Source organism: Calypte anna, chromosome 1, assembly GCF_003957555.1.
Source record: "Calypte anna isolate BGI_N300 chromosome 1, bCalAnn1_v1.p, whole genome shotgun sequence".
NCBI lineage: Eukaryota > Metazoa > Chordata > Aves > Apodiformes > Trochilidae > Calypte > Calypte anna.
The window spans coordinates 176,012,764-176,039,982 of record NC_044244.1 but is presented as its reverse complement, the minus strand read 5'-3'; the positions used below and the strand labels follow the sequence as shown (position 1 = coordinate 176,039,982).

Below are 27,219 nucleotides of genomic sequence, written 5' to 3'. Positions count from 1 at the left end.
TCTTTTACCAAATGCACCTGTTATACCATGATTAGCTTGACAATCTGAGTATAGTAAAAATAAAAGCCAGAAGAATACTTTTTTATTATAAACAAATGTGTTTATCTGCTCTTTATTAGTTTTTTTTTAAATGCTCTGAGAATTTGAGAAGGCATTATTTTGTACTTTGTGGTTGTCAGAGTTCAAAGCTAACTAGAAAAAAATAAGCAGAAGTATGTCAATGGAAGGAGTAATAAATAATAATGCTGCAAGCATTTAGATGCCTCATGTATTTTTCCATTTTGCATTTTTCCTTTCCATGTGGTTTGCTGTGTGTTTTTCTTTATAGACTTAGGGCCTATCAGTCTCAACTGGTTTGAAGAACTCAGTGCAGAAGCACCCCCATATGAGCCTAAATTGCTAGGAGAACTTGATGGTCCTTTTGGCTGGCTTGATCAAACATCTTTTAAAACTCCAAGGAGAAAACCCTCCACATACAGTGAGCTGGCATCAACTCCACTGATTTTTAAAGAACAAAGTATATTATTTCCACCTTGTTCTCCTGGAAAAGAACTGGATCAGAAGAAAATAGAATCAAGTGAGTAATTTGTACTTATTTTCTAAAGTGGTACTTTATGACCTCTGTAAGCAAGGGACTTTTTTTTTTTAACCTTTTGTTGTGATAGCTGATGATTATTAGTTAATGGCTACTGCAGAAATTGTATGAGTAAAAAGTTGATCTTAGTAGGTTTCTGTAGGCCACCTATAAAAGTGCAGAATAAATTTTAAGAATCAATTCAGCCTTGCAATAAACTGATAATATGCTTCATAAGTCTCCTGTAGAAAATATATTATTGTGGTCCCAACTCTTATTAGTGTAACCTCCTGAGTGTGAAACAATGCATTTTTTTTAGCAGTCTGATTTTTGTTTTATCCAAAATCTCTAAAAAATACTCTCAAGAGATGCTTATTATCCTCAAGTATGAGGCAATCTGTAGGGTGCTCCTGAACCTTTCTTAAGCAGAATTAGAAACACTAAACTCTGAGTTAGTAAAACTGTAAGTCATGGAAGGAAGTTACACTTTTCCATTTGGAGACAGGGAGTTCTATCACTGTCATGAGGTACTTTTTCCACATCTCAAGTATGTCATGGAAGTACATATCACTCAGCTCCTTTTTGATATACCTGCAGTCCACAGTACCTATCCTCCTTGAGCAGAGGGAAGAATCTTTTCTAGGGAGAATTTATGCAATATTGTATTTAACAATCTTTTATGTAAAATAATGTCTAACCCTGTTCCTGCAGAATCTGTGTATCTCCTGTGTCTGTGCTCTCCTAACAATATGGTAAGCTCTTCCAAACAGGTTACAGACAAACACAAGTGCCTTTTATTACCGAATTGTTTCAAAATCCTAAAGCAAAGACTTTGAAGATGTAGATCTTAAAAGATCTACACAAGATCTTCAGATATCTTCACAATCTCTTTCTTTTGCTGCTGTTCAAATATACTTTGTAACACTGCTTCCATAGAATATTGCTACCCTGTTTGTTTTTTCTCAGGTCTACTACTGAACTTCTGCTCAAGTTATTTTCATCTGAGAACATGTTTCATCTGTATTTAGCTCTTTGGACTTCTACACCATTCAGTTACTAGGGAATTATTGGTAGCATTTCATGAATTGCAAACAAAGGGACCATATGATTCTTTTGCTTCAAAATAGTTGCTTTTGCTTTCGTTTCTGCGTGGGGATGTTTGTATGCACTCTGTAAGGAAGTACAACCAAATTATGACTGTTACCAAAGTTTCTGTTAGTTACCTGTGGCCAAAAAAATCTTATTCTTCTAGTTTTCTTGGTTAGAGCCAATTGGCTCATATGTACCCAGGTTTTCTTCTCATGAAAACAAGAGCATGGGTGGAAGCTGATGGATTCCACCTTGCTGTGGTCCTGGGATGCAGCATATGGCCTCAGGGATTCCAAAGCAGAGGGGAATGCAGAAACCCTGGAATAATTTCTGATATGGAAGTTTTTTTGAGATTTCTGAGTAGGAATTCTTCTGAATAGTTGCTTGTTCATGGGAATGGCTCACTGTCCAGAGGATCCTGCTGCTTTGGTGGGGACTGTCTCTTTTCCTGGAGATGCATAGCCTATAAACAGTTTCTGCTACCAGTGACAGAGCTTCCACTAACAGTTCCAGGAATAATTTTTCCCTTATACTGCTTATTCAAATCAAAAAGTGTTTGTCTTAAGTAAGTCTGAGGGAAATCTGGTACAAATGCATGTTTGCATCTATTGAGTTTCTTTGAAGAATAATTTCTGCAATGACAGAAAAGGCACAGAACACTAAAACTGAAATGGAATATGTGATTTGAATAATATCAAGGAAATATACTGAAGCACATATATATCAAATTAATAAAGTGACATAATGAGCAGTCCTGGCTGTCCATTTGAAATGTATTTAGCATTATTTAGATACAGAATTTGAACAATAGATGAAAAGGTAGTGTTTTATTGATTTGGGGTTTTTTTAACTGAAGATCAGGCACAAAATTTTTTAAAAAATATTACCTTTAAACTTCAAAATCAAAACTGTTACTTGTAGTTCTGCAAGGCTGTGTTACTATCTTCTATGTTGTAGACAGAGAAAACCTGATAAGCCCAAGGATCACAAGAAAAACAGATGAAGAAAATGAAATACTTGCATCTCCTTCTGGTGCCTGCCACAACTGCCTTGCTACTAGGTATGCTAAATATGTCAACAAAAATATAAAATTTACTGGATTTTAAGAAAACAAGATACATAAAAATAACCATATTTGACTGATAAACTTCACCAGAGGCCTCAGTAATCTTGCGTGTCTTGTATGTTTATGATACTTTTTAAGTTGTTAAGTGAATCGAAAAAGAAAAAATAACACATTTTGAAAACTTCCTTGCTTTCAGCTGCTCTTCCTTTCTATTTTTCTAGTCCTTCACAGCTGGCATAAGGCATTTGTTGACATTATTTAAGCTTCCTAAATCCTTAGTGTTCAGTCCCAGAAAGAGTAGTAATTGTGTATCATGTGCTTCTCAAGTAGTAATTTGTAAAACTATTTATAATACTTACTGAACTTTCTTTGGTTATTGCCTAATAGATAAGTCTGCACAAAGTGTTCATGTTGAGTAAGAACAGTTAAACTAATAATTCAATTAAAACCAACCCAGTTTCCATAGTTTCTTACAAGATGTTAAGAAATGCATGGTTATGTTGAAGTCTGGTATGCTATTTGTCAAATAATCATTGAAAACTAACATTTCATAAGGAAACATATTATAGTTAGAAATAAATTTATGGTAAATTTTAAAATACTGACTGATGTTCAGAAGAAGTTTGAGGAGATTATTTCAGGAGAAACAAATACATTTTATTTAGTTAGCTAAACAGCCATGGTTGCAAAGAAAGAAAATAATGGAGATGGTAATGTCTGAAGTATTTATTTATTTTCAGAAATAAGTGAAATTAAAGGGGGTTTTATTTGTTTTTATCTTGCAGTCCAAGGAATACTTATAGAACACCTCAGAGAAATAATATGCCTGGTTTGTATTTTAATTTTTTTGTTTTACAAAATACCTGATATCTGGAGATATAAATTGTTATATCCTAGGTATTATTTAACATATGTCTTACATAATGTTTTTAGGACCATATGGAAGCTTGTTTTGCACACCAAAACTTTTGGAGGTAAATACTTCATTCCTGTGTTTGATTTTCTTTTCCCTGAGTATTACATCTATATAGAAGTAATAATTGTTTAATACATTTCTAGGTTAGAACTCCAAAACGGATTTCTGAAAGTCTGGGAGCAGAAGCAGATCCAGATATGTCCTGGTCAAGTTCCTTAGCCACACCTCCAACCCTTGGTGCAACAGTGATAATAGGTATTTTTAAAAATGAACTATTGCCAAGGATTAAAACCTTCTGGTATTGACAGTGGAAGCTCCCTTTGTGTAAGGCATTAGAGAATATAAATGTACACAGAGTCACAGAATTGTAATAGTTGGAAAAGATCTCTAAGGTCACAGTGTCCAACTGTCAGCATCTCCACCTTCCCCACCCTTCCTGAATAGTGTATATATATATATATATATATATATATATATATATTTGTCTCACCTCCTAGAGCGTGTCTGAAGTGCCTCATCTACACGGTTTTTAAATACTTCCAGGGATGGTGGTTCCACCACCTCCCTAGGCAGCCCATTCCAACACTTAACTACTCTCTCAGTAAAGAATTTCTTCCTCGGATCTCGTCTAAACCTCCCCTGGTGCAGTTTTTGGCAATTTCCTCAAGTCCTATCAGTGTTCACTTGAGAGACAAGGCCAGCACCCACCTCCCTAAAACCTCCTTCAGGTAGTTGTAGGAAGTGATAAGGTCTCCTCTCAGCCTCCTCCAAACTAAACATTCCCAGTTCCCTTAGCCTCTCCTCACAGGACTTGTTCTCCAGACCATTCAGCTTGGTTGCCCCATTTTAGAAACAATACAGCAAAACATAAAAGGAGGATCAGAAAATGATTGTTTACATTTGCACTATCATAAAATTAGATACTGTTAGGTGAAGTCAGACAAGTATGTTTATGAAGTATGGGGATATAGCCTGTTGAATAAATTTCCTAGCAGCAGTGCTGGCTTCAGCATTTTTAAGCCCTCTTACTGTACCTACCATGGTATTGGTGCAGCAAGACAGACTGAGGTACTGATCCAGTTGAAGAGCATGCTTCCTGAGTTATGTGGAGAGGGCAATTACTGTGCTGTGCACAAAGAGCTGTGCCAGCATAGCTGTGAGTGAGGATGAGGGGGAGGGAAAATGACTGTTTCAAGTGGCACTAACAGATGCTAAATGTTGAGCCTCAAACTAAGGGATTGCTCTAAGTGGGATTTCTTTAGCATGATAAACAAAATGAAATTTGACTTTATGATTTTTTGATGAAAACTCTTGAGAAAACAGGAAAACCTAGATGTCTGCCTATTTCCTTATATTGCTCTTGTTAATGAGCTTAAACTACAACTGTATAAAGCATATTGAGCATTAAACCGTATAAAGCATATTAAGAACACATGCAAGAAGTGGTAATCTCCTCACACAAGAATTGATCTCAGCACCAAGCCTTTCAGAGTTCAAGAAGTGTCCAGATCATGCTCTTAGTCATATGGTTTAGTTTTAGGTAGTCCTGCAAGGAGCAGGGAGTGGAACTCAATGAGCCTTCCTTCCACTGGAGATATTCCATGATTCTGTGTTTGGCAGGGAGGGGGTGTTACTGTTCACAAGGCTACTGAGTTATACTATTTATTTTTTTTTTATTGGTTATGAATTATGTGATCTGAAAAGAAAGGATGGAAGTACCCACTGCTTAAAAATGTTCTTCTGGGAGATGAGTTGTGGTTTGAGGTCTCCTTCTCATACTTCCACTTCCTGGATGAGCCTAGTATTTTATTGTAATGATGCCCACTCTGCTGTCTGGGACCTATAAAAGGAAAGTGTGAGTCATGTGGCTGCTACATGCAACCTGGGTGCCACGTCTGTGAAACTTGTTATTAGAATGTACTGCTCCTTAGGTGTTTTAAAAATAGGGTTCACTTTCTTCTTCTGTAATGTAGGTGAAAAAAGTTTACTGCTCATGTGGGAGGAAATGGAAAAAAACAAATTCCTGACAAAGGCTTGAAGATCTCATCCAGATCCTTTGACAGAAAAAAAATAGAGTGGTGCCATGCATAACTGCTTAAAAGGGGATTGGCAGTGATGGTAATTGGGCTGGGTGGTAACTGGGCTACCTACATAGCAGAAACCACAACCTGCAATTTGGTGTGTTTTGTGCTGTTATGAAACTGTTTTTGTCCACTGTCCATCAGCCTCACCTGTAGGACTTCAGTTAGAACTTTTAGTTTGTTTTTAGTAGTTTTGTGTTCACAGGTCTTAGTTGCATGTAAAATAATCCAGTGAAAACCCTCCCAAAACATAACTATATTTGAACACACTCAGCAAATGAACTGACTTCTCTGTCTTTCTTCTAAAGCTAGAGAGAATAATTCTATTTCTGGAGCAAAGCAACAGGATGAAAGAGCTGAGATAGTAAGTAGTTTTAAGAGCTATGCTGGGTTTTAATTTCAGTTAAGCTATTCAGTTACATGTTTACATTCCTTGAGCCAAGAATAAAATATTCTGTTATTTTCATTCTAAGTTCTCCTCTCTGGCTGTTTTTAAGCTACTACTCTCAAAACTGAACTTGTGAATCCTGGCTGTAGACTATTCTCACAAATAACCTCTTTTGAAGATTATTTTTTGCTGTCTTTTAAAAAAATTAAAAAATACTTTGATTCAGTAGCAGTGGGAGTCATTCAAAGAGAAATCAAACGTAGGAATTGCAGTATGCTGTTAATCTGAGAATTTGGTTTTTACCTCATCTGTCAAAGTTTTAGGAGTTGTGGTTTGACTTACATTTTCCAATAACTTCTTGTGCTCAACCACTATACCTAAAGTTATAATTGAGTATTAATTTCAGTCCTTGGATATTGTTAGTAGAGGAAGAGTTCCTGCAAAATTGTCATTTTACCCTGTGTATATGAAAGCTGAATGATTATTTAGGCTGAATACTGAGAAAGGTGCTAATAGGATTCAGTTACAATTTTGCTTTTTTTTAAGTTTGATTCTTAACTACCTGAAACCCCACAGTTAGCAAACCATTACAAATTAAAACATGCAGAATGTCTTTCTCCTCCCTCCTTTGTTCCTTTTTGACAATCTTGGCTATAGTAAACTGCTGAACCCATTCACTGCCTTGAATTTGAATTCAACCTTGATTTGAATTGAAAATGGGAATTACCAACAGTTTTATTGTCAAGTGTAGCTTTATTTTCAAGTGCTACCTTTCATTTTAAGAGGTGCAGAGTTATTCATCCACTGCAGTAAATGTTCAGAGTGAGATGCTTTACTGTTAAAGTGACACTTGCTGGTATGTAATGCAACTGCTGATGTCTTTGGCCTCCAGATTTTGCACAACTTTTTTTCCAACCGTGAGGTTTGCCCTGGGACAAGCAACACAAGTGTGCTGTCTGCAGCAGAGACTGTGAAGCTCATACATGCTGAAGATGACATCAAGGATTTTGGTATGCACTGGTGCTTTACTACTGAGTATGCTGTGATGCAAAACTGAAGGTCAAGTTGCATTGGATGTCTTCAGCTATGCTATATTTCCTCTAATAGATGTGTACTACCACTTCCTGAACTTAATCAACTTTGTAAAACTAGTCTGGCCTTAGAATCAGTTTCTGTGGAGTCTGTGAATCAAATCAGGTTACCATGCCACTGATTGACAGGTAGATTAGTACTGGTGTAAGTGGAGATGTGATGGGAGATCTGAGAGAGAAAATTGGTACAGGCTCAAGGGAGGAGCAAGACTGCTGCTTCTGGCTATTGAATAGGTTTAACTATCATGTAGTTTCACTCCAATACTCATTATTCTTGGTGAGCTTGTTACTTAATCTTGCTATATACTTTCTTCATTTACTTATCAGTAGTTCAAAGTGTGACAAATTGTTTAGGAAAAGGAAATGTTGGGATTTGTTTTTCAATGAATGCAGAAAATAGCCAATGGAAAAAAAAATTTCCAGTCTGTTCTTTAATAATGTTAGTGAACAAGTGGAAATGTAGGCTTCAATTTGAGTTTTTTTATTTTTGTTGAGAAATGATGGGGAAAGGAAGGGAAGAATATTAACAGAATATTAAAAGAAATTTGTTCAGCATGTGTGGGTGTAAAAGGGTGTTGTAGATATTGACAAGCTAGGCAGGATGATGTATCCTAAAGATTGTACACCTCTTTACCTAAACTGAATGGACTGCCCCAAAAATATTGTTTGGTGATACATGTGAAAGAATCAGTTTAGGATTTGATGAGCAGGGCTGATAATGCTGGGGTCAGGCAGCATTGTTGATTGGAGAGCAATCTGTACAGCTATTTTTATTTTGTAGGTTCAAACATGCTGAGGAAAATGTAGTTGGTAGTAAACATATTCAAGTAATCTGTGGTCAGTAAAATATTTGTAGAAATTAAGGGCATTTAAATGAATGTCCTCTTTCTCTGGTCTCAAATGGCTTATTGTATCCCATACTATGAAGCAGCAAAGTAGTTAAAACTTGGCAGTAGTGAAGGCTAGTGAAAACAATGTCTCAGTGAAAATAAGAGGAAGGAGAAACCCATTTCTTCTGAAGTACCAAATAAATTTTGCAAATGTCTCTTTCTCCTCTGTCTTTACTTTTTGATAACTTAGTTAACCTACCGTTTGAAACTGTAATGTGGAATGAAGGATGGCTCAAACCTCCACGGTTGTAGCTTTCAAATGCTGGTTTTCTGTAGAATAGTGGTGTGTGATCATGATCATCAGTTTTATTAGGTACAAATCTTGTTTCAGTCAAAGAAAGAGCCATCATAATATTGAGTTGAATACCTACATTTGAGGGTGGGATACCTACATCTTGGTGGACTTGGCAGTGTACTAGCTTAACAGTTGGACTTGATGACCTTAAAGGTCTTTTCCAACCAGAACGATTGATTTTAAGGACATGAAGAGACCGTATTGTACAATCTGTGTACTTATTATCTGGGACTGAATAAATGCACTTTCTCCAAAGTACAAGAACTACCAAATATTTTAAAGATTTTTTTTTTTCTGCAATTTTAAATTATTTTTAGTTGTAGTAATTTGGGGGAAGAGGGAACTGTTTCTAAACTGCTTTATACTTAGTGTAACCATGGCCGGTGAGGTATGTGTTGTCATGCAGTAACACTTTGGAATTTCACAGAAGGAGCTCAAGTAATCAGCATATTGACTGGGAAGCTATTTAAATTGAAAATCTAGCAGGAATAATGTAATTCTGTAATATTTTAAGTATTTTACCTAAGCCTGTTGCCCAAAGTTTAATATTTAAACTCTTCAATTAACAAATGAAATTACATCATCAATTCCCTTTATAACCCTGGTCAGAGTAAATGGCTCCTTGTTAATCTGTGTTTAGAACTAATGGAGTAGGGTTCAGTGGGATCAATACCACCTTCTTGTAAGGATTCCAACCTGAAATTTGGCAATATGTTCTAACCATCAGTCAATATAGGACTTTAGAGAAGTGACATCTAATGTAAATCTCTTTTTTCCTGAGTATTGTATTACCCAGAAGGAGAGGTGTTGAGAAAATCAGTTAGGTAATTACTGCCTAGTTAGGGAACTTACTGGGAAAACAGGAGAATGCTGTTGTGGATTCCCTGTTTCTGGAGTTATCATTTCGCTGATCCTCAAGTGAGTTAAGAAGTCAAAATGAACTTACTGCTTCTCCCATGCACACCCCCTGGCATCAGGTTATTCAGTGTACAACCAATATCTTTATAAAACTCCTGGTGTTCTTTTTTTGATCAAAGGTAATGGCTCCTGTTTAAGTAAAAAGAAATACAGCTCTGTCTTTTTAGAAAGCTCTGCTGATGACTAATTACAGAATGAAACGATGTGGACACACAAGTTACTCCAGGGGAATGTACTTCAATAAGGGAAAAAGACCTGCACACTCAATCTGTAGTGTTAGTTTCTTTTCAAGATCTTGTTCAGTGATACCCTCAGCCATTCAGATGAAAAATAGAAAGTAAAGAGAATGGGTAACAGCTAAAAGAGATGGGATGAAAGGTGTGGTTTTATGCCTACAGTCTGGGCATCAGCCATTAATGGATTATTGCAAATAGTTGTATGTGTGTCACCAAGTATTTGGAAATCTTCTGTGGACTTCTGAATAGAAAAATCTTGTGTTCACTAGGTTATTTAAAAGTTCTAATAGGGAATAGAGTTCTAAATAACATAAATGCTTCCTAAAAAACACTTATGGAACACTTAACCTGTTGGTTACATGCCCAAGGAAAACAGAGGACAAGGATATTTTTTTCTAGGTACTTGGCTACAATTTATTTGATTAAAAAAAGTCTGAAAAAGTACTCTCTAAATAAAAGCCATCTATCATGTTGAATGTGGAGTATTTTGAATGGTAGGCCTAGTTTTATACATGTGAGAAGGTAATATTTTCATTTGGTATGTATAAGCTTTTATGCTGGTCTATAAAGTAGAGTTGGTTATTTTTCCCCAGTGCATATTATTTGATATATACTCTGCACAAACAAAAAATTCTCATTATTTTTTTAATATTACTGCTAATCATTTGGAACTTGTTAAAAGCTTTCTAAAATTTTTTTAAAAATTAGACTCTTTCCTAAATACTATAGTATTCTATATCAAAGCAAAAAACAATTTACTAGAATCATCCTTAAATAAGGCAGTTTCTTTAGCTGCCAATTATAAACCCAAAACAGGCAGCTTCTTAAGGTGTTTGATGCCTACCATCTGGTGTAAATTTTGGAAGAAAAAAATCTAGACAGTTATCTTAAAAAATTACCTACTTGTTTTGCTGTCCATAGAAAAAAGAAGATTCTTCTGAGAGACAACTTGGTTTCATCTTGGAAATCTGTTTAGTCACTGCATTTCTTAGGAAGCCAGGGCATCTACATGGGTGTCCTTTGCCTCCTGTGTTCTCTAACAGCAGCTTCTAACAATAAACTTCTTTAAGTAGATTTTTTTCTTTCCTAACTCACTTCTGGGTAGCAGTAATTTCCATTAAATTAAAACCTGTACTTACTGTTATTTCCTAAAAATTAATTTTTTACTTCTTTTTCCTCTCCCTTCTTTTCCTCTCAACTATTTAGAGTCTGAGGTGTTGGATGGCTTATTTGGTGAGATGAATAGCTTTGAGGATACATTCAACACGTCTGCCAAGTCCCATGGAACTCTTCTGGATGGAACAGCTCTGGAGGCAGTTGAGCAATGTGAAATCAACATAGATAAAACACAAGGAAAGGGGCATTTTCCTTCTAAGAAGTTTATCAGAAGACAGACTGGAATGTCACAGGAAGCAGAAACATCAAGCTTGACAGAAAAAAGCCACCTTATTGAAATGACGGATTCTTTAGTCCAAAATACTGAAGAAGATCTGGTGGATGGTAAAGATAGCTGTTTAATAGGACAGGAAAAAGAACTGGAGTCACTTCGGATTGCAGGAGATGTGCAAGATTATACAACAGAGAAGTCAGCTGAGAAGGAGAAACCTGTGACAGACAAGGTGCCACCCTCATCAAGCCAGTGGTCTCAACTGAACTTATCTGATCTGGATGTAACTCACACAGACACCTCTGTAGGTAGCTCTCCACCCTCTGACTTAGGTAGAGAGAAGGACTTAGAGACGTCAGTACTAATGACCAAGGATGCTGTGGAAACCTCTTTACTGAATGCTTCAGGCTTGATAAAAGCCCAAAAGCTATTGAGTGTCAATTTGTCAGAAAAGTGCTATGAAGTGAAAAAATCTGAAACCATCCCAGCTTCAGAAATAACTCCAGTAAAATCTGCATCTCTGAGTGTTCAAGAGCCAAAGTTAGGAAAAGGATGTGCAGCTGAGAGGGTTTCCAAAGTGAGCTTTTTAAACTGTAATTCCTTTTTAATTGAAAGAACAAATATCACAGAGTATTCTGTAGTCTACAATGGCAGCTTTTCCAAGCATTTAAAAGCAACTTCGAAGTCTGTCATAACTGATGTTCTGTCCCAGTCACTTGCATGTGGTGCTGCATCTCCAGGTATTTGCAACGACCTACATTTAATAAATAGGGAAAATACTCTTAAAAAGTCTGGCTTTAAACATCTGAATATGTTATCCAGCTTAAGAAAGAGATCCAAGAGATTTATTTATACAATAAATAATACTTTGCTATATGAAGAAGAAAAAATACAGAAAAAAGTAACCTCTGAATCACCTGTTTGTCCTGTATTACCACATTCAGAATCTGATTCATATGAAATTAAAGGCTGTCATCTGGCCAGTGTTGATGAGCAAGGTGGGTAATTAAGCTTGTCATCGTTTGTGGAAGATTCCTTATTAAATAAGAACCTTTTATATAAATGTTTCAGGTAAAATCTTGTGTCTGTGATAAAGAAGCTCTGCAACAATTGTTCTGTTAGTTTTAATAATAGTGACAGAATACCATAACTTTCAAGTAGTCTGGTGCTACCTCACTCTTGAGGTTCAGATTAGTTTGTGAAGTAGAAACTCCCATCCTGAACCACTATGCTAACTGACAAGCTTAATTATCTTTGTCAGTGCTGTTTAGACATCCATAGTGTCAAGGACAATCCTGTCTGAATTGATCACTTTGGAGAGGTCATAAAGAATGGTAAAGCTCTATTATTACTTTCCTAAAATTAGGGTGTTAAAAGGCAATACATCTGTTGCTTCCAGAAGAACAAAATATTAAAAATTTATTGTATCATGAAAGCAAGCACATACTCCTTTTTTAAAAAGTTGCTGTTCTTGCTAGAAACATTAGTCAATATTATGAGTTGAAGTGCTTATTTTTAAAGTTTGAAACAAATCCTTATGTTGAGACACAAGGAATGGGAACCTGCCTCTTCAAATTTCATTACAACTGAAGATTGATTATTTTTTCTGATAGCATAAACTGCAGGCTGTTACAGCTGTTCCTAGCTGCTGGAACATGATTTAGATAAGAGACATCTCCAATCTTGTGAGGGCATTCACATTTGAAAACAGAAGTGATATTTCTGGTACCACTGTTAAACACGTGTAGAAATGTTTTTATGGGCCAAAATATTATGATAATAATTAATCTTAATTTGCAGTAATTTGAGTAAATGAGAACTACTTTACTAACATTTTTTTTCCTTAATGTCTTTTCTTGTAGACTGCTTGTTTCATGCTGAGAGACAATGTTTGCCATCAAATATCAAGGAAAATAATTTCAGCACTTGTACTTTAAAAACTGATACAACAGATAACTCGTCTAATAATTCCTTCAACAACAGGCTGGAGCAACAGGACTGGAGAGACATGGGAGAAAATACAAGAGAGGATCATCCTGCTACATCATTAAAATGCTTAGAAATATCTTCTACACAGAAAGAAGATACAGCAAACTCTTTAGATACTGAAATAATTCTGAATACAAAACGTAAAGTTCTAACTTCATCATGCCTGATGGGAAGAAGGCATTCCAGATTGTTCCCTAAAGGCTGTTGCTTGGAGAAAGGTGAGGAAGATAAAAATGAGAGTGCTCATGTGGACAGTGGATCTACTGTACCTCGGAGGCTGAAAGGAGAACTTGCATGGTCTTCTCCCAGTGATAAGGAACGCTTGCTTGATATGCACCATGACACTACATCTGTGACAGATGGCAGTTTCATTAATACTTTGAGTCAGATTAATTTGGGCTCAAATGGAGCTGACAGTGATTTTTGCAATAAAACATCGTCTGATAAAAGGCAGGCTACAGAGCAGTGGTCAGTGGTTGACTGTAGAGAAGTACTTCAACCTTTGGAAATAAATTGCACAGAAAATGATAATATTGTATTAAAACAAGAGGAGAAACCAGATGCAGCTGCCTTTTCAGAAGCTGTAGCCAACAACGAAGAGCCAAAGTCACTTGAAAACAATGAAATCTCTCAAGCAGCTCCTTTCAATAATGTAGCTGTAGAGATTGCTAAAGAATTGTTAGATAGTGTAGATGATAATTCTTTAGATGAAGCAACTTCTAAAGGAGATAAACAAGTAGCACCTATGTATCCCAGGAAAAAGCCAAATGAGAGCCTAAAGTATAAAGGGAAATCCTCAGGAAAGCTGACTGCATGCAGTTGGAATCTGGGCTTTGGTGGCTTTCAGACTGCTTCAAATAAGCAGATTAAATTCTCTGAAGCCAGTATAGCAAAAGGCAGAATGCTGTTTAGAGATATTGAAAATGAATGCTTTGAAGACTATTCTATGGAAAGAGTCAGAAACTTTCCAAATCAAGTTAGAAAAGAGAATATGTTTTTCTCAGATTCAGAAAGCAAGTTACCTGATTCTTCAGATTTGCAGACAAGTTTTCTTGAGCCCAGGCATCCACAGTTTGTTCCACATAAAGTTCAGTTGTGTAAAAGCTTTCCTAGAAGTTCACAATCTTTGCAAGAAAAAAATCAAAACTTGACAGCAAGCCAGGAAGCTGAAATTGCTGAACTCTCCAGTATCCTGGAGGAAACTGGAAGCCAGTTTGAATTTACACAGTTCAGAAAGCAAAGTAACATAATACAAAGTCCAGGCTTTCAACAGTGTGGAACTGTAGAAACACATGGAGCAAGGAATGTGGAAAATATTTCTGAAACAAGGAAAGATGCTGATTTTTGTAGCACTCCTAAATCTGAAAATCCAGTAAGAAATGACAATTACTGTACTAAGCAGGAAGACTCAAATGAAGACTATGAAATGGTGGAATGTGAAAAAAAACCTGCAGTGGTTTTCTATAAAGATGACAAAAAGGTTACTTTTACTAACTCAGACAGAAATGAAAGTAGAATATTTAATGAGAACTTTCCAGTAACTAAACAAGAGAGCTTTTCTAGTTTTGTAGGCTTTACTTCAGCTGGAGGTAAAAAAATAAATATTTCCAAGGCAGCTTTGAACAGATCTGCAGAGCTCTTCAGGGACTTGGATGATGATAACTATTTGTTTAAATCTTCTAAAACTAGAACTAGATGTCACAATTCAAGTATGACTTCTAACTGTAATTTCGTCAGATGCCTGACAGAAGAAAACAAAGGCAAAACAGTTTGTGTTTCAGATTTCATAAGAACTGGTGGCCCTTCCCACACAGATTCTCTTTCCCACCATGCACAGGAAAAAGATAACGAAAATATTGGTACACTGTTGAAAGAAAATCAGTCGAAAAGATCCATAAATGATACTGAAAATGTTAATTTCTGTAGTACTAACAGCAGCCCATCTTCTGTTAAAAAACATAACCAGAATTATAAAACTTCCAAAGAATTTTTGAATCAAGGAGATCACCACACTGAAAGTAGTTTGCAAGAAGATTCATTAGATGTAATGTGTCTAGGAGATGCTATTACAGCTGCAGAAGAGCATAATTTAAGTCCGTCAGATGAAATGGAAAACTTAGCTGCTAGTCAGAAAGGAGAAGACAGAAAGCAGGAAAATGAAGATATGTTACAAAAATTTCTAACTCCACCTGGTGGTGGTGATATATCCATTTCTGATGCAGCTTTGGATGAATCTCTACACTTGCTCACTGTGCCATGTGGAGAAAGAGATGTGAGTGTTTTGGAGAACTCTGATAACCAAAAGGCAAATAGTGAAAATATGGAAAGAGAAGACACAACCCATGATGAGATCCTGGTAATGAATGAAAGCAGAATGAAAATAGGATCTTCCCATCATCATCAAATACCTGTCAAACAAGAGGTGGATGTTGAAAAAAATGAAGTGCAGGGCAGTTTTCTGACGGATTTTCATACTGCTAGTGGCAAGAAAATAACAATTGCTGATGGATTTTTGGATAAAGCTGAACAGTTCTTTACAGAAAGTGTTGATGTAGGAAAGGAACATAGTGATGTTTTTGAGAACCCCTCAAGGAAAAGGAAATGTGTTAAAAACTGTCTCAAAGACTGTGACTTATATATTGAAAGTGTTGCTCAATGTGATCCAGAAAAACTTAATAAAAAGCTGGTTCCTGAGGAATCAGGAGATCAATTTAAGCAGGCAGTAGAGAGCAGTCCCCATAAACAAGGGTTTCCTGATACTGTTAAAGGTGATGCATTTCTTAATCTGGGTGAAGGTTGTGAAAGAAGTTTGGTAACTTCATATGCACATAAAAAAGCTGATGTCAGACCTGGACCATCAGAATTAGAATCTCTTCCCAGACAGGAGAATGATCCTTTAAGTAGAACTTGTTTGTCAGAAGATGGGAAACTGTTTGCAGAGAGAGAGCAGGAATACTCAACAGAAAAGAGGGATGATTCAGATAACATGCATGATTTTCCTGTGCACCCTGCTACATCTCTGCATGTAATGAAAGTATCAAATGACCTTGAAGATAAATCTGTGCCTGGAGACACAAAAAGTACTTGCTTTCTTGAAGATGGTAACAATAAACCTGATGAATCCCTTTTCTTGTTTTCAAAAAGTAGCTCTTCCCATTTGAACAGTGACAGTAAGGAGTTTGACTTAGAACATATAAATGAACCTTGTGCTGATACAAACTGCTTCACACACACCATAGTTAATGCTTGCCAAAACCAGTCACTAGTCAGTCTTCCTGAAGATGAAACTAATTTAACCAGCTTAAAAGAAACAACACTTAATGTTGAAAACCAAAAGGTTGATCTCAAACAAAATGTGTTTAGTACAGCAAAAGGTAAAGCAGTTCCTGTTTCAGGAAGTGCATTAACACGAGTCAGACAAATGTTTCAAGAAGACTACAGTGAATCTGTAGATTATGAAGCTGAGACTAACTCAAGAACTAAGCAAACAGAAATTGCTGGGAATTCATCTTCCATAATTCAAGCCGAGTGTCCTGGTTCCACTAAGTATTTGACTGCTACAAGAAGTGAAAAGATTAATTCAGCTGTATCCCATTTTACTAAGGGGAATGCAAATGCTGGTGAAGATGATCACCAAGATACAAACACATTTGCAGATGCAAAGTCTGTTTCAAACTCTCAGAGGCTATGCTTTGGGCAGAATATAAAGCCCTTAGGGCACTTGCCTGTTCCAGAGAAGCAGATAAAGCAAGCTGATTCTTCTATAAGCAATCTTGGATTTTTTAGTACAGCAAGTGGTAAGCCTGTACAGCTATCAGAAGAGTCACTCAAGAGAGCTAGACAACTCTTTTCTGAGATGGAAGGTAGCAACTCATCACATGTACAAGAAGCATATTTAGTTGAGGAAGGTGTTGAGAAGTCTACAGTGCACGCTGAAGGAGCTCCAAAGCAAATGCAGATGACATTAACAAAAGGTAAAGAAAATGCCCCCACTGAACTGATTTTAAATCCAGCTTTTGGGTTCAGCACTGCAAGTGGAAAGCAGGTAACAGTCTCTGAAAATGCCTATCAAAAAGCAAAAGCAATCTTAAAGGAATCTGACTTTTTTAGCAGTGAGCTTTCTATTCCAGATCAACCTAGTTCAATTAAAGAGAACGGTCAACATATAAATTCTCTAACTGATAAAATGATACCAGAATCCAAAACTGAGAAGAACTGCAATGAAGACTTTGACTTAAAAAGCATCTGCTCTGAGGAAATGAAGCCTTTCCCAAGCAGTCACCATGTCAACATGCCTGAGTATGTACCACATATTCAGAAAAGCAAGCAGGTAACTTCACTTAAAAATAGCCTGCAGGAAGAGGAGTCCAGGCCTTTTGGAAAAGGGCAGCTGAATGTTGGGATGAAAACAGAATCTGAAGCAGTTTCATGCAGTGCTACTACTAAAGAAGGAACAAATATCAATCTTCTCCAAACTCAAAAAAATTACTTGGAAATGGAGGCTGTAGAAAGTGCAAGAGCTTTTATGGAAGATGACCTTTCAGATTTGAGAGCACCAGTTAATAGTGCACAATCCTTCAGTGGCAGACTGGATAAAACCTTTCAAAACAAGATCTTTGGGAAGAGGCCCTGTGAAGAAACAACCTCATTCGGTAGGTCTTGGTCTTATATATGTTCAATTCCATGTTTCTGCACAGTGCATTGTATTGGGCTGTTTTTTCATTTCACATTGATTTTTAGGTCATAGAGAAGTTAGTTCTTTCTCTAAGTGTCAATGACAATTTTCTTGCTGCTGGCAATAGGTCATCTGCTTTTTCCAGCCTCAATCACACACTACAAGCTAAATTTGTGATTAGTAATTTAGAAGATGTGCAGGTTTTCTGTTTTATCATAAAGTTGTGGAAGAAAGCTACTGCTGCTTTTCCTATTGAGCAGACTTCCTTCCTTTTTTTTTCCTCTGTACAATTCAAGATTTTTCTTGTTTGTTTGTTTAAATACTAGTAGTAGTATTTCCATTTTCATCTTTTTGTGCCTTGCAAGTGAGGAGGAGAAGGTTTCACTTGTATTGAGATTGCTGGTCTCATATGAAACATAGTTGTTGGTCCTAAAGCACAGTTTCTCACCATCTGACACTCGTCTGTCTCAAGTCTGAAGCACTGGTACTTAATGCTTGCAGAGTCACCCAGGCCTGTTCAAGGGCTTGAGCCAGCAGAAAACTAGTAATGAAAGGGTAGACTGCAACAGAGTTGCTGCCTCAATGCCAGTTCAGGTACAAAGGCTGGAAAGTTTGGGCAGGCATGAAGAGGCAGATAACATTTTAATCAGTCTGACTTACAGTTGAGTCAGATCCTTAGTTGCAGCTTATGTACAAGATATTACATGCTCCTAGAATTCTCCAGAGACTCTTTGATTACTGAAAGTGCAACAGACAGTGCAGTTGAGCTGTGCTGCTCAAGTCTGCCATGGTACACTTGGTGATTCAGGCTGACTGCATTGCATTTGATAACTTAAGGCTCACAAATTTTTATTTGGGTGGAACAGACCTACTAAGCACAAAAGATTCTGCAACAGACTTTATATGGTCTTGAAATCATTCTTGGCTATACAGTACAGTCATTCTGTACAGAAGAAACTTGCAATTTGTGGTGAAGTAACTCTGTGTTCACAAAAAGGCCTTTTAATACAGATGTGTGATCTGAAAACCTGCTACTATCACTTGCTTTGACTTCTTGAATGTTTTATTTAGATGTTATAATTTAGACAATATTGGTAAGAAACTGAAATTAAAATTAATATCACCTTTTAAAAATCTGTGTTTTTACCCTAGGAGAACCTCCAATTAAAAGACAGCTACTGCTTGACTTTAACAGAACTGAGAATCCCCCCAGATCTTTGAAAGCTTCAAAAAGCACTCCTGATGGTAATTTTAGTCTTCTTGTGTTCTAAGCAGTAATCTGATGTCAGTTGTTATCTTTCGGATCTTTACAGTTCTTCAGCTGCCAACAAATTAAGTTTAACTGCTTCTTTTATCAATATATTAATGAAAATTCAGGGAAGCTGCTTTGGTTGGACTTGGTGATCACAGGTAGTGGTCTTTTCCAACTGTGACAATTCTGTGATTCTGTAATGTCTCTGCTGAGTTGAAACCACATAATTAATGCTGTGCCTTGGGTAGAATCTCAATGTCCTTCTGCAAGAACCCTGGTTCAATTTCCATCTTGATAGGAATTTATTGATTTTAATATGGAGACTTTGAAAGTGAAATCAAGGTTTTAAAATTTGAGTTGATGCTTTCTGTGAAGCTGGTTACTGATTAGAGCATTAGGATAGTATGATTTTGGCTATAGATTTTGATTATGGGATAACTTGTGTTCTTTAAGGAACTTGTTCTTTCTAAGCACTGCATGCTTTCACCTAGAATTCAGTAGCAGGATTCAGCAAATATATTGGTTTAAGCAGCATATTGGTTCCTAAATCTGCTGTAAGCATAAACCCTATTATTTACTGAAAGCTTTAAATAGAATTTATAGGCTGCTGACAGAGAATCATTTCATGCCCTTCACATGTAAATATTATCCTTCCTTGCAGTGGGATCTGAACAGTGTTTGTTCTTTGGTGGAACAACTGAAAACTGTTTTAAGTTTCAGTACAGTCTTGCCTCTGACTTGTAGAACTTGTGGCATCTTGTACATATGATGTCTCATATAAAACTTCCTCTTTGTAGCCTAAGGGCATACAAAAGGAGTTTAATTCCAGGCAGTCATGATTTAGGTATGTTGATAATTCTAATAAGCAGGTTCTTCAGTGTTGGAAGGAGGAGTTTGTGCAAATGTTCTGTTTTCTGCTGTAACTTACAAAAAAACCCCCAACAAATTGCTAAAACAGTCCTAAGTTCAATGGTGACCTTACCTGCAATTGAATATGTGGCAAACACTTCCCTTTCTGGAGCCTAAAAACATCTTGCAAAGTCACAAATAGGAATTTTTGAGAATTAAGCATTATGTCCACTTATTCTTTACATCCGTCTGCAAGTATGAGAAGGTGTTTGATACAAATATTTTATCTGGGGGGAAAAGAAAACAACTGAGCTGTTTAAATCCACTCTGGAAGCTTTTCTGTGTATCTTTAACATTAATATAGAAAAAAATATAGAAAGGTGCTCTAAATACTTATTATCCATACAATGTGCCATTTCAAGCCTTTTTTCCAATCATCTTACAGGCATTTTCAAAGACAGAAGAAAATTTATGTACCATGTTCCTTTAAAACCTCTAACTTGTCAACCTTTTGGGTGAGAAATTTATAATATATTATAGAATTCTTTTAATGCAATTTCTTAAATCTTCACATCCTCTTTTAACTTTAAAAAAAATATGTGGTAATAATTTGCTAACCAATTCTCTAGAAAGATTAATAACTTTACTTCAAAATAAACATTAAATTTATAACCAAATAAACATTAAATTTATAACCAAATAACAAGCATGGCTGCATAGACCAAATTTTACACTTGTATGTCTGTTTTCTTGGTAGATATCAACTATACATATGTTAAAGACTGATATTTTTTTATTTCTGTAGTGTTGAAAGTTGTATTACTGATTTAAGAATATAAAAATCCTGACAAAGGTTTTTGTCAAGAAGCTGAAACCTCGATGTTTAAATGTTTTCATTTCTGTAGAGCTACTAAAGAACGACAAGAAGTCAAGAATCCTACCCTTACCTTACCAGATCAAGACTTCAAAGGATTCAAATCTAAACCTGCTATTTTTCAGCACTGTGCACTAAGGCAGTCTTCAAACAGAACTTCAGGGGTTTCTACTCCATGTAAGGCCTCAGCAAAAGACACTGAAGAAACCAGAAATCTGCACAAATCTAGCAAAACTGCTAAGACTTTTGTTCCACCCTTCAAAACCAAGCTGACATTTTCTGCAGTTGAACAAAGCACCAACAAAAGATGCAACAAGACGGAATTAAATCAGATGACAACTGAGCAAAATGTTGCTGAACCTGAGGAGGACCAGTCTTGCCTTCAGCATGCAGCAGACACAGGCCTAGAGGATGGCAATTTAGGTATTGTCAGTTTTTCATCACTCACCTATTGGGAATACTAACTACCAGAACTGAACTTGCATATTCTGTACGACTTCTTCTTTAAATAAAAAGAAGCTTCATTTTAACCTTAGGTTTTTGGTCACTTGGGGTTTTTTTCAGGAAAATTAGGAAATAATTGCTTTATCAATAATTTGTATTGCACTGCTAATAAAGCATGTGCAACTCATCTCCAAAGTTAATTTAGAACATAAAAGGTGCAGTTTTACACAGTGCTTCAGAAATGAGTGTTTCAAATGGCTTATGTTTCATTTTATATTTGATTTTGTATAACTCCTAAGCAAAATATTGAAGGAACTTTAAATAATAACATTGCTATACCTATTTCAGTTTTATAGAAGCTTGTCTTCATTGTTTTATAATTAAAATGAAGGCTTAATGATATAAATGACTGTGTCATTTTCAGAGGAAAAGTTTAAATGCTTGACTGTTTGACTTTATTTAGCATGTAGACTTATGCCTTCTTAAGCTGTCTTCAGTGTTCCAGTGTATATAATTTCTGCAACTATTACTATTGAATAATATGAATTTTTTTCCAGAAGGATTTATTGTGTATATTCAAACAGATGGATTAATACTAGATACAGCAGAATTAGATGCTGTATTTTCACATCAAAATCTTAGGATTATGGACTTTATAGTCATTACCAACTAATTTCGTTCATTTGGAATTTTCTATGATGATAGAGTTGAATCTGAGAAAATTATGAGATTTAATTTTGTTAAGGGAGTTGCAGTTATATATACTCATTTCATATAATTCATTTCATATAAATATTATTTAAATGCCTTCAGTAAACACTGCTTTTTAAATGCAGTAAGTGTTGAATAGTTAGGTTGTTGTAGTATCTAAAAATCTGCAGAGTGGCTTAACAAATAAAATCCTCTGAATGTGCTTTTAAAGTATGATTGTATATATAAAATCAATATATACTCTAAAAAGGTTTTGATTACTTTTTCTTTTCTTTGCAGCTATGGTAAAGATGACAACAAATCTTTGCTGTGCCAGAGATCTGCAGGAAATGAGAATTAAAAAGAAATATAGGCAAAATATTAGGTCACAGCCAGGCAGTCTTTATGTCATTAGAACATCTGCAAGAAATAGAATCTCTCTGAAAACTGCAGTGGACAAGAAAACTCCTGGTTCTTATTCTGTGGAAGAGGTATATTGATAACTTTTTACTTGGGTCTGTAAGCCAAGAAAACAAAAAATCAGTAGCTTTTGAACAGATACATTCTTCACTCTTGAAATAAATATTCCCAGTAGCTACTACACAGCTGTATACAGTAGCTGTAGCAGCTGCTACAGCTTTAAGTAGCTGCAGATCCAATTGATAAGACTCTTCCAAATAACAAGTCATAAATGTCTCTGTAGTCTTGTAATCAAACAAGGGGAGCATAAAACAAGAAAAAAACCCAGCAGTTATAGTTGCTATTGACTTTTAACCCATATGAGGGGTTGTTTTAAGATAACACACAGTTAAAATTTAAACTTGGGTAAGTCTATATAAATAGCTTCTTGGTTTTGGTACAGTGAAGATGCAAAACCTATTCAATTTTTATAAGCTTTTTTAAAGGACATTGTGATGCTGTTTTGCTAAACTAATTGCTGGGAGTTCCTCCATCTTGTTGGATTACATAGAAAATGGTAAAGTGTCAGACAAAAGCTGTGTCAACCCAATGGAAATATTTTATCTGAATTTATAACTTTAGATATAAAACCACTCAGCTGAATTCTTACTGTATTGTCATTATTTTGTCTTTTCCATCTAATTTTTTTCAGCTTTATACATATGGCGTTTCAAAACACTGCATACAAGTTACCAGCACAAATGCAGAATCTTTCCAGTTTCTCCTCAAAGACTTTTTCAGTAAGGAGTATTTGTTAGCTGGAAATGGGATGCAACTTGCTGATGGAGGATGGCTAATACCTACAGATGAGGGAAAAGCTGGAAAAAAGGAGTTTTACAGGTACTCTGACTTGAGAACTTGAGACAAGTATGCTATTTATTAGTGATTCTCTAATCTCCTAGAATCTTGGTGCCTCTGTGGGGTTTGCTGCAATATACCATGATGTTTGTCCTGGTGGATCCAAAGCTGGAAAGAAACTCTAGGTGCACTCTCCCAGGTGTTGAAGAGAGGGGAAGGATTGCTGCCTGGTGGTCGTTTTGTTGTCTGCCAGGACCTTGGATAATTTTCTGCAAATCTATTTTCCCAACAGCCAGCCCCAGCCTGTTACTGGGGTAAAAGTGTGGGGTTAGCTCTCTTCTAATATAGTAATTGTTATTTAGGTGGTTAGATGTGCTTCTTACCTTCCTGTATATGACTCCTTGGCTCTTCTGTTGTTTCGTTTCCTCACTCAACTGCAATACAGTTTCTTAAAATCTTTTGAGGCTTTTTGACAAGTTGGAAAATTGCTTTTTGGCAGGACTTGTGTTCTAATCAGTATGGTGGCTCAGCTGTTTGAACCTCTGGTCTAATTCTTTCTTTTCTTCCTTTAAATAAATGGCCTTCCAAGTAACTGTGAGAAGCAGAAAAACTTGATACAGAATGAAATCAGCAGTCACTCAAAACAGGGAAGAAAGTTCTTCATTAGTAACTGAAAGTCTTTGAAATGTGTTCTCCACGTGTGCTTAAAAAAAACCCACCACATGAGCAGGATGCCCAAACCACAACTCTACAGACTGTGAAGTAGAAGGGGATGGATTGTAATGAACTTACCAAGCAAGCAGGGTAAATTCCAGGTCTTAAAAGGAATGGAGGACACCTCTGTCCCTCTGTGCTATAGGCATAACTGTGTTGAAGCAGACAGAGCATGTCCCTGGAGCTACTGCTGGGGTCAGAAGTCACCATTTCAAGAATGCACACACGTATGCACATGCAGGCTGCCAAAGTGTATGAGGACAAAGCTTCAGTATTGAGACAATAACCAGAACAGGTTAAGAAATGTAATCTTCCTGTTTCCACCATAATAAATATTCCTTTGTTAATGTTGTCTATGTACACATACTAAATGCAACACTAGGGAAGAATAAGCAAGTAAAAACTTACAGTGGTTTTTAGGTTTATTTATTAACATTTTATTTACAGGGCCCTCTGTGACACTCCTGGTGTGGACCCCAAGCTCATAACAGAGACCTGGGCTTACAATCACTACAGGTGGATTGTATGGAAATTGGCAGCCATGGAAGTGTCTTTTCCACATGAATTTGCTAACAGATGTTTGACACCAGAAACAGTATTGTTGCAGTTGAAATATAGGTATGTGTGTAGCAGTGTATTTGGAGATGCAGTTTGTATGCTTTCTAGTTGATATTGCAATATAAGCAACTGTGCCTTGCATGTACTGTTTATCAAAATACTGGTACTGTTTAACTTACACATATTTACACATATTAACTTACACATATTAACTTACACGTATTTGTGATTTGCAGATATTTAGATAACTTTTACTTTGCTACAGTGGTCCTTAGTCATGCAGATTGATTAAACAGTATTTTGCTACAATTATTTTTAAGGAAAAAACAATGTGATGGATTTTGTTTGCTTTAACAAAGTATCATTAATTCTGTTTTGCAGGTATGATTTGGAAGTTGATAGAAGTAAACGATCGGCAATCAAAAAAATAACAGAGAGAGATGATGCAGCAGGTAAAACACTGGTACTCTGTGTTTCTAAAATCATATCACTAAACACCGTTGTATCTCCCAGCAGTAGCAATAAAAATGTAGAAAGTAAAAAAGCAGCAGCAATAATTGAAGTTACTGATGGCTGGTATGGGATTAGAGCTCTTCTGGATCCCCCGCTGAAAGCTCTCTTGTGTAGAAGGCGTCTGACAGTCGGTCAGAAGATCATAGTGCATGGAGCAGAACTTGTTGGCTCTCAGAATGGATGTACACCACTAGAAGCTCCAGATTCCCTTATGTTAAAGGTAAAATGAAATATTGGTTCAGCTTAATTGGATGTGACCAAGAGATGTGATGGGTGTGTATTTACTTGAGCCACATTTTGTAAACAGAGTTTTGTCAGAGCTTAAGAAACAGATATTTTTGTAAAGTTTGATAACCAGATTTGTAAGATACAACATTAAGTAGCTGACGCTGTTCAGTAGGGTTGGAAGAGAAGTTTATAATATAAAATTCTGGCAAGTTTTGCTGTGTGTTTTGTCAATTCCAGCTCGTTAGTTTGGTTAGGCACCAGGTTAGAAAAAGTATTTATCCATCACAGACAATATGGAAGTTGGAGGAAGAATGGGGGGCAAAAAAAGAGATTGTCAGAAGTGTTGGTGTGGGGAAAGTCTTTGACTTGTTTGAGGATGACCTAAAGTGTTGGGTAAAGTTTCAGCATGGAAATTTTGCTCCTGTGGTACAAAGCAATGGTTTGTCTCATAGAGGCTCATTTCCTAGAGAATTTAAACTCATCAAATTTTTCGTTCCTGTTTAAAATATGTTCTTCAGTTAGAATGGAAACTGAAATTAAGATGGAGTACATTTGGGTGCAAAAATGAGGTATTCTAGATGTCAGTATGAAAATAGTCTTTCTTCTAGATATACCAAGTTGTCTGATACCTCTTTGACCTACCAATTATCATTCAACATGTAATTTGTTCAGATTTCAGCAAACAGCACTCGCTGTGCCCGGTGGCACACACAGCTGGGGTTTCATCCGGATCCCAGACCTTTTCCTTTGCCTTTGTCATCGCTTTACAGCGAGGGTGGTGCAGTGGGGTGCATTGATGTAGTTATTCAAAGAGCTTACCCTCTTCAGGTATGGTATAAATATCTTATCTAACAGGTTCTGTGAGATATAAATTATATAACTTAATTGCTATATTATTCCTCAAATCAGATCTAATACAGAGAGCTGAAAACCTTAAAGCTACCATTATGTGTAAAATGTACAGTTGTTGTTCTTTCAGTGTGGCATGTATTTAATATTTCAGACTTAAAAAAAAGAATTTCAGTTTGCACTCAACAGCTTTGCTTTCAGCTTAAAAAAGCCAGAAATCATTGAATTTTAATTCTGTAATCTAAAAAGCACAGTGCTTTTTTTAAAGGAGAAAAAAGAATTGACAGTTTCAACTCCCAAGTGAAACCCATTTTTTTCTCTTAAAATTAATATCCTTGCAAAGAAGCTAAATATTTATGACCATTCATAACATTGTTATTTCTCACATGTAGCTGGCTAAATATGTTTTAAATACGGCCAGACTTTACTGTAACTACATGCTTTTATAACAATACCAACTACTAAAAGAAACAATATTTTTTAGTAATCAGCCCTCTCAATGTTAACATTTTAACCTGGATACAACTTCCAGATTTTTTTAACTTTTCACAGAGTATGTTATGCTTAGTATGTTATATATATATGGTTTTTTTCATAGCTTTCTTTCTAAAGTATTGTATAACTGTTGGTCAGTGTAGAATGAATTCTGCAAAAGGGTGATGGTAATATTTGGTTTGGATCATACTTTGATATTTAGATCAATACCTTAATGGAGGAAATAGTAGCACTTATTTTGTGAACTGCCTTATAGAACTAACATTTATTTAGGTCCCAGACAGGGGACTGTAATCTGTAACTGCATCAAGTAAATGGCTTCCAGGATGGGTAGTAAAGTGGTGCTTTTTATGTTACTACAGCAAGAGATTGATGTGCTGGTGTAGAGATTCTTGCCCAAACTTACCAAAATTAAGAGGAAGACTTGGGCTGCCAGTCTCCTTTTTACCTCAGGAGTTAAGGAGTGTAGGAATACAGCAACCCTAATTAAAGGTGTCAGACTGTAAATAAGGAAGGAAAAAAACTTCATGCAGTTAATCGGGCAGGCAGAGCCTGTTTCAAGAATTTGCTTGAAAGGGGATTAGTTGTTCAACCCTTCCTCATCCTGCTTTCACTGCACTGTCTTATTGCTTCTCTGTACTAAACCTGGGGCTTACCTCATCCTATTGTTTAGCTGATTGAATTCAGTAAACCAGAAATAGCTAGGAATCTTTAAAAAATAAACAAACATCAAACTTCTATCTGTTAAACGAACAAATCGTTGTGGTCTGATGAAGTCAGGTATGTGCTAAAGCCAGAGCAAGAGAGAAGATGGAACTGTGCAGCAAAGAGAAGGGGAAGGGGATGCTTTTAGCAGCAGTCACCTCTTTGTTCAGCTGATCTGTCTCTTCAAACAGGCACT

At 36.2% G+C, this 27,219-nt stretch overlaps 1 protein-coding gene across 1 annotated transcript in view; it reads left to right on the top strand.

Annotated features, from left to right (window-relative positions):
* The window catches only part of BRCA2 (BRCA2 DNA repair associated), a 37,128-nt gene that overhangs the window by 1,341 nt on the left and 8,568 nt on the right, over positions 1 to 27,219 (top strand). The window contains exons 3-19 of the mRNA XM_030448216.1: positions 329 to 577; positions 2,621 to 2,723; positions 3,515 to 3,558; positions 3,663 to 3,703; positions 3,789 to 3,900; positions 6,035 to 6,090; positions 7,007 to 7,124; positions 10,751 to 11,929; positions 12,794 to 17,572; positions 18,748 to 18,840; positions 20,142 to 20,211; positions 20,602 to 20,993; positions 22,005 to 22,195; positions 22,816 to 23,003; positions 24,123 to 24,293; positions 24,615 to 24,966; positions 25,647 to 25,802. Coding sequence (XP_030304076.1) covers positions 329 to 577; positions 2,621 to 2,723; positions 3,515 to 3,558; positions 3,663 to 3,703; positions 3,789 to 3,900; positions 6,035 to 6,090; positions 7,007 to 7,124; positions 10,751 to 11,929; positions 12,794 to 17,572; positions 18,748 to 18,840; positions 20,142 to 20,211; positions 20,602 to 20,993; positions 22,005 to 22,195; positions 22,816 to 23,003; positions 24,123 to 24,293; positions 24,615 to 24,966; positions 25,647 to 25,802 — 8,294 coding nt within the window. The remainder of the gene's footprint in view (positions 1 to 328; positions 578 to 2,620; positions 2,724 to 3,514; positions 3,559 to 3,662; positions 3,704 to 3,788; positions 3,901 to 6,034; positions 6,091 to 7,006; positions 7,125 to 10,750; positions 11,930 to 12,793; positions 17,573 to 18,747; positions 18,841 to 20,141; positions 20,212 to 20,601; positions 20,994 to 22,004; positions 22,196 to 22,815; positions 23,004 to 24,122; positions 24,294 to 24,614; positions 24,967 to 25,646; positions 25,803 to 27,219) is intronic.